General features: G+C 33.4%; 1 protein-coding gene across 12 annotated transcripts in view; it reads right to left on the minus strand.

Moving 5' to 3' along the window:
- Chd9 (chromodomain helicase DNA binding protein 9) overlaps nucleotides 1-12736 on the minus strand; it is a 225957-nt gene that overhangs the window by 68022 nt on the left and 145199 nt on the right. For all 12 annotated transcript variants that reach the window (XM_023721770.1, XM_023721774.1, XM_023721772.1 and 9 more), the window contains 6 exons: nucleotides 11260-11381; nucleotides 7923-8166; nucleotides 5069-5245; nucleotides 3191-3334; nucleotides 2831-3086; nucleotides 1430-1640 (listed from right to left, as the gene is read on the minus strand). In XM_023721770.1, coding sequence (XP_023577538.1) covers nucleotides 1430-1640; nucleotides 2831-3086; nucleotides 3191-3334; nucleotides 5069-5245; nucleotides 7923-8166; nucleotides 11260-11381 — 1154 coding nt within the window. The remainder of the gene's footprint in view (nucleotides 1-1429; nucleotides 1641-2830; nucleotides 3087-3190; nucleotides 3335-5068; nucleotides 5246-7922; nucleotides 8167-11259; nucleotides 11382-12736) is intronic.

Below are 12736 nucleotides of genomic sequence, written 5' to 3' on the forward strand. Positions count from 1 at the left end.
TTTATTATTTCTTGCCTATATCTTGTAATATGAGAAACTACTTTGGCAGTAACAATACACAATGTACTAACCATTGTTACTCTCCTAAAAAATAAATAAGAAGATGAATAAAAATGTAGCATATTTTCTCTATTGATAGAACTTTACTTATCTATATGGGTCAAAATCTTTTTTATTTTAATGTAATATAAGTCAATATTAATAAAATATGAAAATATTTTTTCTATAAAAAATACCCCTAGGGGCTGGAGAGATGGCTCAGTGGTCTAAAGCACCTACTTGGAACAAGCTTAGCTAAAGCACAGGGACCGCGGTTTGATCCTCCAGCACCACATGCCAGCCAGCCCTGCCCCCTGGTGGGCTGAGCTGGACACACACACACACACACACACACACACACACACACACAATAAATGTAAAAAACAATTAAAAAATAAAAAAAAACCCTAAGTTTTACAACAAAATAATTAGAGCATAACAATTGTTAATATATTCTGTATCAGGAAAAGAATGGGCAAAAGGGGGTCAAAATCTTTGGAGTTTGTAGTATTTGCCACATTTCCTCTGGTTCAAGACACTTCATATGATTTCCTAGTGTTTTAACACTACCTCTACCATTATCTCCAGTAATAGCAAAACTAGGTCAAACTATTCAGGTGAAATTTCTTATTCCTTTTTATTTTACTTTGATTCCCCATTAGAGTAAAATGTTATTATCAAATTAAGTCTCTGCTGCTGTGATAAAACAGCCCATAAATATTCAACTTACCTAGGTATGTTAAATTATTTAAGATTATCTTACTATCCTGAATCCAAAAAACAAAACAATAACTCTGCATTAAACAAATCAGATTGCCCAAATTTTCTTTAGCTTTAAAAAAAACAAACAAATCAAACAGCACAAAGGTTCAAATTATAACAACAGATAGAAGTGCTGGTCATTTACTTGCCATTCCAGTATTTACCTTATGTTTTACTCTTAGTACTTCTTTGCTGTCATGAAAACTTTTTCTTAGTTCAATTGTTTTGAATCATTTAATTTTTTGAATATTGCTTAATCTTAACTTTTATTCTAAGATTTATACTGTATCTTTGACTTACAATTTATTTAAGACATTGTATGATATCTTCTCCTAGTATTAGAAACTTTAAATAGTGTATTTTCATTTTCTGTTGACTTTAAAAAAAACAACAACAACAAATTATAACAACAGAAACAGATATGAAATAATTTGTGAAACACTTTTCTCAATTTTGAAGATGATCATCTTAAATATCAGTGCATGTAAAGAATCATTACATAAGATTAACAAATCCAGCAAATTTAGAATAAAACTATTCCTGGATTAAAAGAATATTTGCCCAAGCTGTCACCAACAACACTTAGCATATTTCATAACGGAATGGAATGAAGCATACTCTGTCTTACCTTTTATGTATGAGATAGTCTTCTAAGATGTCAAGGCAGCGAACCATCTGAGAGAAGATGAGCACTTTGTGGCCCCCTGCTTTCATTTTGGGAAGCAATTTATCAATAAGGACCAATTTTCCAGCAGACTGGATCATTGCTTGAAGATGAAAATCAGAAGCAGCAGGATTATACGTATCTCTAAATTCTCCGAGTATTTTCTCCTCAGCACCTACCAAAAAACATGAGGAAACAGTAATTTATATAAATGTAAGGAATTCTCAATTGCTTTAAGTTAGAATTAATGCTCCTCTGTGCTTCTGTAACATAACTTTCTGATGCCAAGCACACTTTCTTTGATTAGAATCATTTATGTTTGTGGTTAAATTCTACCAGGAATATAAACTCTATTGAGGATACAGATAATATCTTCTATAAATTTGTACATGCCCAACATACAATGAATGCAACTAGGGAAAAAATAAAAGGCTTTTATATGACAGGTAAGCATATGTTTTGTTTCTTTTTCAAATTTAGGATAGGGTCTACAGGGTATACAAGGTCTCACTATGTAGATCGGACTTGGAGTGATTCTCCTGTTTTCAGCCTCCCAAGCACTGGGATTACAGGCACTTGCCACCACACCCAGTCTCAATTGCTGTCTCAGCACACCCTGGGGGCGGCAATGAACCTGGGCTGCTGCACTCTGCCTTAGCAGGCGCTTTAGCCCGCTGAGCTATCTGGTCAGCCCTATGTTTGTATTTTTTAAATCAAACATTTAGTATTTAAATATCAATCATAACAGTAGTCATCACCAATAGTTGACCATAACTAATCTAGGTATGACTCAGTACAACTTTCTAACACTCAACAAGGAAAGTTGAAAACACTAAAAGGTAAATGTTATATGTTTTTGACACACACTTCCTCCAAAGAATCGAGACCAGAATTAAAGAGGTTCTCTGTTTGTTTCCTTAGCTTTTCTAGCCATTAATTGACTTGGATAAAGTAAATAAATGAGGTATATTTATTTACTTCATTTACCAGGAGTAAATGAAATGTCTCAAACATTGTGCATAGCAAACCAAGGTAAAAGTTTGACAAGATCTTAATAATTATCATTATTGGTGAACAAAACTTGAAATAGTAGACTGGATAGAAATCAGAAAAAAAAAATGTACATGTAGAAGCTCAAAAATAGGTTTTAATATCCTGTCCACGAGGAGGGTTAAACTGAATGAGAATTCCAAGGAAACATAGACTGAACAAGATTCTTGATCTGCTAATACTAGACACTATCTTAAAGCAGTGTGCATTGCAACTGCTTATAAAATAGTTGTAATTCTTCACAATAATAGAAAGCAGAGCTCTAACAGCCACTACAGCTACAATGGTTTTTTTGTTGGAACTCATTTTAGCTACCTTTGATAAGATATGGATGATTACAGCATTTCCTGAGCTCCATCATAGTGTTGACCAAGTTAGGTACATTAGTTTGTCCTGCGCCTTTGGATAAAAATGAAAAATTCTTCTCCAAAATAGCCCTGTAGTATTTCTTTTGGATGTTAGTAAGTTCTACTTCAATGATAGTTTCTTCCTTAGGTGCCAATTTTTTTTCTACATCTTCCTTTAATCTTCTCAACATCATTGGTTTCAGGATAGCCTGAAGTTTCTGCACCTAGATAAAACATGCAAACATATATAAAACAGTACACAATAATTCTCTATACAGAAATATAAAAGGAGATCCAATATACTCGTTTACAAACAGCAGTAGCATACCTGTTCCTCTGTTTTTAAATCTCCAAATTCTTGCATAAATGTTGACTCAGAAGGAAACCTTAAGGGCTCAAGAAAGTGCAGAAGACTGAACAGCTCTTCAACTGTATTTTGGAGAGGGGTGCCAGTCAAAAGCACCTTGTGTTCCTGTAGATAGCAAGAACAATTGACTTCATATGCCACAGCTCTAGAAGTGTATAAAAGCTGATTCAGGTTACCAAAGTTCCAGTTTTAGAAAACTGATAGTTTCTCTGACCATAGTTCTGAAGAAGCAAGCCTAAGTCATCTTTACCCTAAAACATTCAGCACTGTACTTTTCTGATCACTTAGAAGAAACCTAATTCATTACCAGTCTGTAACATCCAAATGTGTGTGCTATTCTTAATTACTTATTACATGTTCTTAAACATATTTTTGGTCTTCTCAAAGAAATGAGCTTTTTTTTTTTTTTCTATATTTTAGGGAAAGGTCTACAGGGTGTGCAGGGTCTTACTATTAGATCGGACTCGAGGTGATTCTCCTGTTTATAGCCTCCCAAGGGCTGGGATTACACAGAAAAACAATCATTAGTGTTTTATGCTCTCAACTGTTGGCACAATAATTTTCATATCAAAGTGTTCATTCTTTTCAAGCTGGATTGTCATTATTTAAATTTTTATAGAACAGATTATGAAGTCATTGGGATTACAACACAAGAATGTAAAGGGCTGACAAAAATACACTTCTGAAGTAGAAGTTAAACTGGGTATGGTGGTGTATGCCTGTCGTTCCAACATTTGGAAGACATACCCTGCCCTAAATTCATTTAAGCCCCCCCAAAACATAATAGTAACAAAACAGTGTATTTTGAATAGTGTAAGTTATAATCATAAATATTATGTTAAATTATCACTTAACTTCTAAGGCTTAATATATGTGTATATAAAAATAAATATATAATAAAGATATTCATTTAACTCTATTGCAATAAGGAGTTGAACTGGGTTACCACAGATAGATAAAAAGTACCAAGAAACATTTTACTTTTTACTAAATACAGTTGCAATTAATTTTTCAAGTGCTGATACACTATTGATGTGATTTTTAGTACAACTCCAAAAGTTACATAACATTTTCACTTGAAAGAAGCAAACATACAAGGAAAAAAAGAAACCCTTATAAATTTCTGGTAGGAATATAAGCTAACACAACCCCTATGGAAATTAGCATGGAGATTCCTCAAAAAACTAAAGATAAAAATTGAATTTGATCTGGCTATTTCTTTTTATGTGCTAAAAGAGTTAAAGATATCATATTACAGTGATATATGCATGCCCATCATTATTGTAGCAGTATTCGTAATAGTTAAATCTGGGAAGTGGCCTATATGTCCATCAACATATGAATAGATAAAAATATGGTATTGATATACAGTGGAGACTATTCTGCCATGGAAAAGGATAAATTTGAGTTATTTGTAGGAAAATGGATATAGCTTGAATATCACGTGGATTCTCCTTATATGAGAAAGTCAAAGTATAAACAGCTTAAAAGCAAAATTAAAAAAAAAAAAGAAAATACCAAGAGGCAAAAAGAAGGGTTAGGGATGGGAACCTCAAGGAAGTAAAGAAGAATTAAGATACATTATGTTCATTTTACAAGACCCTAAGAAGCTGACCTAAGAGCATGCAACTTTGAAACACCCTAGGCAATTTAATGTGTAGTGCAGCACTATCACAAAATAAAAAAAGCTGGGATGTAGCACAATGTAAATGTCCCAAGGTCAATTGCAGCTCCATCCCAAAGACCCACCCCATGAAAAGTGGTTTTTTTAGCATTACCAATCTGTCTATATAGCCTAAAAACGAAATTAAATAATAATGATGATCTTAAATTACTCACCAGATTCATGAGCTTCAGCCCTTCTAGAAGTTTACAATTTTTATTTTTTAACCTATGTGCTTCATCAATAATCACACATCGCCAATCAATTGCATTGAGCTCTCCACAGCCTCCAAGAATCATTTCAAAAGTAGTGATGATAGCTTGGAATCGGTAAGCTCCTCGAATAATGCGTCCCTAGAAATGATTAAACACAAGAGTGCGGTATAACATATTAATTGTACATTGAATTCCTGACAATGACATAAAAATATATCTAAGGACATTTGCTATAAACCACTTTCTACTGAAAATTTTACATATGCAAGCAATAAAAACTACAGAGTCAAAGGCAACCATTGCACTTTCACACAGCGTGGTTAGGAGAGTGTCACTGAGAAGTGACACATAAGCCAAATTTTGAACACGAGGGAAGAAGCCAAGTTGATATCTATGTAAGTAGAAGACAAAGCATTCTTGGTAAAAAGTACCAAGTGAAGGTCCTGTGGTAGGAATATCTTTGGTAATATTCAGATAACATCAAGAAAAGAGTAAATGAAACACAGTGAATAGGGGTGGTAGTGATGCAAGTAGTACAGGCATTTGAGAACTGTGATACAGACTATGTCTTTTACTCTGAGCAACAAACTAGTGAAGAGATTCAAGGGAAGATACTTCGAAAGAGTTCTCTGGCTGCTTTGGTGAAAACAGCCTAAAGAAGCCAAGATTACAGAGACCAGATAAAAGTGTATTATAGCATTCCATCTTTCAAGGTCATGAGAGGAAAAGATATTAAACATAACTGTACTTTCAAGAAAGAATCAACAGAATTTCCTAAGTGGTAGAGGTATGGAGTAAAATAAAGTCCAAAATTTGACAATGAAAATTTTAGTTTTAGTGTTGCTGCTTGCTAACATGAAGAAATTCATGATTTTGGTTTTATACATGCGAGCTTGAGATGCTTATTAAGTATGTTTAAGTGGACTTTTTCACTAGGCATTTAGATATGAATCTGAACTTTACCACATAATTTAGATTTGGGAATATGAGCAATACAGATGTAATATAAAGTTGTGTATACGAATGAAATCTTTGAGGGAATGAGTATAGACATAAGACACTGACACCTGGGTCACTGAAAAGATGAGCTACGATAACAAGGAATTGGCACAGGTAGCTTGAGAAGGAATAAGTGGTGATATAATACATGAGACCATGAAAATCAGGAATGTACGTAGACTGGGTTCCTGTGTCTCACTCACTTGGGTGTATTAATCTCAGCTTTGCTCTGTGGTTTTAGAGTAACCTAAAAAGCACACCAATATTCTCACATATGAAATGGGGAAAAAGGATCTATTTTACAGGAGTACCATTATAAAAATTAAGAGACACAAAATATGAAACAGCACAATTCTCAATAAATATCAGTGGTTATTAGGATTACATTACTGAAACCTGCATCAGGATAACTGGTGAAATTTTAACACAGTATTATGTTGATTTTAATCTATTTGATAACTTGAAAAAAGCAGAAAATATTCAATCAACACATCTTAAAATAAATTTGCAAAACAATTCTAAATGTTATTTTTATTTATCTTGTTATCTTTTGAAATTTATGTCTTCAGTTTTAACATCCTACAATCTGTAATATTTATGAAAAATTAACATTTCACAAGTGATACAAATTATTATACATCAAAAATTCAACTTTTTGATAACCATATTTATGCCTAAATGAAATACATATTAAAACATTAAATTTGTTGAAAGGTGCCTAAAGTCTTTAGATTTGTGTTGTGCTCTATGTAAACAATAACTCACATTAATAACATACAAGTTTGAAATTCTACAAATACATGATTATCAATAATAAGACAATGAAGAAGGCAATCAAATTGAGGTGACAGGGCTTGGGAGATAGCTCAGTAGTCTAAATGACTGCCTGTCAAGTGTGAGGACCCGAGTTCAAGCACTGGTATTGCATGTTGGGTCAACCTCGGGTGGGGCATGAAACCAGGCATGGTGACGCACACCAGTAATCCCAGTGCTAGGGAGGCTGAGATGGGAGGATCCCTATGAGCCTGAACTGCACAGTGAGACCCTGTATAAAATAAATACATTTTATTTTTACTTTTTGTGGTACCAGGGACTGAACTTAGAACTCTATGCTTGCCAGGCAGGCACTTATTCTACTGAGCTATCTACCTGGCCCAATAATTTTAATTAAAAAAGAAAGCCAAAAACACCCTGATATGACAGACTCTAAAAGAGCAAACATGGTAATTTTCAAAAAAACTCAGATAAATAATGAAGTAAAAAACCCATTTAATAAAGAGGAGAAGGTATAATCTCACCTCAACAGGCATTTAGGCCCATGTTACTATTCACTGAAGATTTAAACATAAAAGTAGAGGAAAATAGAAGATTTGTAGAAATACATTTGATGTGTATTTTCTTAAAGAGAAAAAATATAGTAAAAAAAAAAATAGAAATGATACAGGATTTCTTTTTTTTTGGGCGGAACCGGGGATTGAACTCAGGTCCTTGCGCTTGGATACAGGATTTCACTAAACAAAATGATAGGCTTTTGACAATGGGTGTTATATTGCATATTGTCTTCAAATTATTGTTCAGATTACTAATTAGTAATTACTATATTTGTATAAATCAACATACTCCATTACAGAGCAATACAGCATTAAAATGAATTTTGTCACTACTTTTTTAGCTACAATTTATTATAAGATAAATATGATGAAAAAAGGTAAAACTTACGTATGTGATTAAGATAGATCCTGAAATTGAAAAGAATTGGTATACTATGCTTAATTTTTTAATTCTCATCTGTTAAGCAAAATCATTAGCAACACACCTGTGAATCCCTGAAGTACATCTCATATTGCTGTATCATCTGTCTGCTAATCAGGCTCCCATGATAAACCACAACATTAATATCAGTCCACGTACGAAATTCTCTCTCCCAGTTTGCAATGGTAGAAAGTGGTGCAATAATCAGGAAAGGTCCTCTTATACCAGTCAGAAGGATTTCGTAGAGGAATGTAATTGACTGAATAGTTTTCCCCAGACCCATTTCATCTGCTAAAATGCAGTTTCGTCTGAAATAAACAAATATATCATCCATGTGTACATTGAGATTTTTTAATATGTTTTTAAAAATGAAATATAACAAAATCAAAGATCAAATAAAAATAATAAAAACATAAAAGTTACAGAAGTGCAGAGTAAACTCAAGATTACAATATTATTATAATCCTGCAAAGGGAAAACTAAAGAATTTTGTAGCTTCAAAATAAAGATATTACCCACAAAGTGTTTGACTTTTTAAAAGAATGAAAAGGCAAGAGCAAGGCAAATATTTATTCAGGAAGCAGTTATTAAATACCTTCTATTATCTCAGGACAGTATGAGAAGATGGAATACAAAAGAAATAGAACATGTTCTCTGCCTTCCAGGGACTTGTATCTATTAGAGAAGCAGACATGCAAATACATAAATAGTCATGCAAAGTGCTACTGTAGAAGCACAAATACAGCACTGGTTTTTAACCATACTGTGCATTAGAAGAGCCATAAAGCTTGAAAAAACATAGATCCCAAAGGCCTTCCCTTATTTATTCTGATTAACTGTGTTTTAGAGTAGAATCAAATTACCTATAATGTTAAAATAACCTCCATAGATGACTGATATATTTATCAGTGAAGATTCAACAGAATAAAGTTTATTATGGAACCACAGAGGAAACAACAACAAAGTTTGAATGGAGTAGATGAGAGAAGTTTTGCAGTGATCAGTTATGAGTAGCATCTTACCAGAGATCAAAGTAATTGAACTCCTAGAAGTATTAAAATTATGACCAATTGGGGGAACAAAAGGAATTTAATATAGTGAACAGGAAGGTAATGAAAAGAAAAGTCAGGTAAGCAGTGGTCATAAATAGGATATGTTAGGCATCATTCTTTTGTGCAAAGGGAGTGACTGAAAACCTTAAAAGAAAGCCAATAAAGTTAGGTTTGCATTGTAAGTTTTATTTTGGTACTATCATGGAGAGTCAAGTAATGTGACCAGAAGTTGGGATAATAACTAGGAACAGTATTGTTGCAGGGAAGAAAATGTGAGCAAATGTACTGAGGGAAAAGAATGAGTTAGAATGAATTGGCATGGTCACCAACTAGATGTGTGGCATGTAAAATGACTGCCAAATTTCATTTTGGGTAACTAACTGAATTATGTTATTAATCAAGATGAAAAATATGGATGACAAAGAATTTGATATGTAAGAAACAGAAAATAAGATTAAGTGCAGTTCTACTGTGTTTTTTTAAGTTGGATACTCAGGTAGCAAGAGATATACAGAAATGTGGGCCCAAAGTTTAATGCCTAATGTAACTGGCTGGGGTATAGCTCAGTTGTAAAGTGCTTGCCTTCTTCGTATGTGTAAGGCCCAGGGCTCAATCCCCCACATGGGGTGGGGTGGGGCAGGGAGAGAGAAGTGAGTGTAGGTCTGGGTAAGGGTTGTGAGGGCAAGTGTAGAGTATGGTTGTTGAGAAAACAAACATGTAATATGACATAAGAATTAAAGAATATAGGGGGAAATAAAGGAGAGAAAAGGAAACTCAGTTTACAGTTGCTGAGGTAATGGAGAGATAGGAGACAGACCCAATGTGGAAGCTGTTGGAGTTTAGAACAGCAGGAAAGTTTAAGTACTGATTTTTTTTTTTTTTTTTTTTTTGCAGAACCGGGGATTGAACTCAGGCCCTTGCGCTTGCCAGGGAAGCACTTATTCTACTAAGCCATCGCCCTGGCCCCCATCAGGAAAGTTTAAAGGAGAAATGGCAAGTTCTTTCCAGTGAAGAAGAGAGTAAGTTTGTACTGAAGACAACCTCATGGATTAGCAAATTAAGACTTTTAAAGAACAGAAATGAAATTCAGACTACAATAGGCTAAAAAGAGAACTGGAGATGAGGAAATGGAGAGTAGCTCTAGGTTCCTCTATCTGCACAGTTCTCCTAGGAAGTTACAAGAGATCTTAAACTAGCTGGAAGAAAAGGAGAAATAAGAAGAGATTTATCATCTTTTCTAGAGAAGTAATCCCCAAATTTGTTCATACACTGAAGAGATGGCCATAGTCTTCAGTGAAAGCTTGAAGATCTAAAGTCAGGATAACTGATGGAAATGAAGCTCTAAAAAGACTGGAGATTTGAAGTGGCATGATTAATCTTGGTCCCAAGAAGGCTTTTCAAACTTGTGATACATAAAATTATAGCTAAGGATGGACATAGATGGAGACATCCATTAGCCCTGAATGTCAGGACAGGCAAGAATGTTGAAGTAATTGAAACTTTCTCTGGATTCTCTATGATGCAGTTATATACAAAACATGAAGGTTAGAATAGTGATAAAGCAGCTGAAGCAAGGGGTAGAAGTTTAAAACGCAAATATAGGAAAATGGAGTGCAGTAAAGATGAGGAAAGCTTAAAAAATTAACCATTTTACTTAGATGAGTCTCTTAGGAAAAAATAATAAAGAAAGGGGATAAAGGTATGGGTTAAAGGTCCTTCTCACACTATCTGATTTACCATCCTGAAAGTAACAACTAAGAAGAATCACGTAAGAATTCAAAATGGAGAGAAACGATTACTTCTATGTATTCATTACTATAGCTCTTTTTAAATTTTGGTACCTCTCTTTGCTTCTTCTATAATTATATTTCGTATCATTAAAGAACGTAAGATTTGTTCCATTAAGCATTTTGAACAATTTGGAAACAATTTGGAAATAAACAGCAAAACAATAACTCATTACCATGTTCCCTTTTAAAAATTCTATTTCTTATTAATTGCTAACTTACTAAGTTAAATAAGTGAAATCACAGACACATGTAATTCCGATCAATTACTGAGAAGAGTAGTATAAATTGGTAAGTTGAAGTTTTCGGTCTTAGGAAACATATTTCAAATTTAATTATTAATCAACATACCTTTGACCAATAAACATTAAAAGGAAGAAAGTGCAGTCTATATCCTGAATTGTCATTTACATATTTCTCTAAGGTAACTTCTGTTAAAATCATGAAGACTTCAGTCTGACAGTAATGGACAGTAATTTCTATTTTACTTAACATATTTAGGCACATATATATATATATAAAGAATAATATACTTATTTTTCTATTAAAATACATCACATACCTGTTATACCAATTAAATAAGAGCCAGTTGAGTCCTTCCAGTTGATATTCCCTGAGTTGGTTGCCATTTTTATACTCCCTGGATTGATCAATTTTCTTCCAAATATGAGAGGGAGGACGGTCCTTTGTAAAGAAGTAAAAAAAGGATATATACATCATATCACATGTTTAAATCTTCTAAACACTTTACTACAGAAAACACTAACTTAAAAATAATCATAGATCCTAATAGTATACACTTATCGTGACATTTTACATAACATTTAAAAATCAAACTAATTCTACTCAGACTCTTCTGGAAAATGGAAGAGGAAGGCTTAGTTTTAGTTCAGTCTATGAAGCCTTGATAAAATAAGTAGACCAAAAAAAAAAAAGACATTACAAAAGAAACCTCCTGTGCAATATCCCTCACACACACAGGTATAAAAAGTCTTAAGAGAATTCTTAGCAAATGGAACCTTACAAAATATGAAGAAGTCAATATGTTATAAGTAATGTTTCAACAAACAAAAAGATGGGTTAAACTTGAAAATTAATGTTAAATATCAAACTGAAAAACACAAACATTATCATCTCAGCAAATGTGGAAAATATATTTGAAAAATTTACCATCTGTTACTAATAAAGCTCCTTCCACATTTTGAGCAGAAGCCAAAACTTCTTCAATCTGCTAGAGCATATCTATGAAAAGGTCAAAGCTGTCATCATACTTAATGATGAAAAATGGAATGCCGCCCCAATATCAGGAATAACACAGAAATGTGCACTGTGATCATTTCTAGTCAACATTAAAACACAAAGTCTAACAAGTAAAATGAAATGAGGGAAAGAAGCAAAATTTATGTATTTCTTTGCCATTCGTATTTCTTCATCTGAGAAGTATCATCTCAGATGCCCATTTTTGACTGGGCCTTTGAATTTGATTGGCTTAATTCTTTTCAGTTATTTCTATGTTCTAGATAGAAATCCTTTTTTCAAGGGATAGTTGGCTAACATTTTTTCTCACTCTGAGTTTTCTTTTCAATCTGTTGGTGATTTTCCCTGCACAAAATTTTTTTAATAGGATGAGATCCTAGGTGTTGGTTCTTTGAATTATTTCCTGTGGGGTTGGGGTTTTGTTCATGATCTCTCTGCCTACCAGTCTTCAAGATTTCTACTGATTTTATCTTCTAGTACATTTATTGTTTCTGTTTTAATATTTAGATATTTGACCATTTTAAATTTAGTTTAGTACATGATGACAGACATAGGTTTAGTTATAGTCTTTGGCACATGGAAAACCAGGTTTTCCAGCACAATTTACTAATGAAGTTATCTTTATTCCCGTGAATATGATTGGCCTCTTTATCAAAGATAAGGTGGCTGAGGTCCAGAGAGACAGCTCAGTAGAATAAGCACCTGCCTGGCAGGTGCACGGTCCCAAGTTCAATCCCAGGTACCACAGGAAAAAAAAAGAAAAAAAAAAAAAAAAAAAAAAA

This window comes from Octodon degus, unplaced genomic scaffold (genome assembly GCF_000260255.1).
Source record: "Octodon degus isolate 3935 unplaced genomic scaffold, OctDeg1.0 scaffold00085, whole genome shotgun sequence".
NCBI lineage: Eukaryota > Metazoa > Chordata > Mammalia > Rodentia > Octodontidae > Octodon > Octodon degus.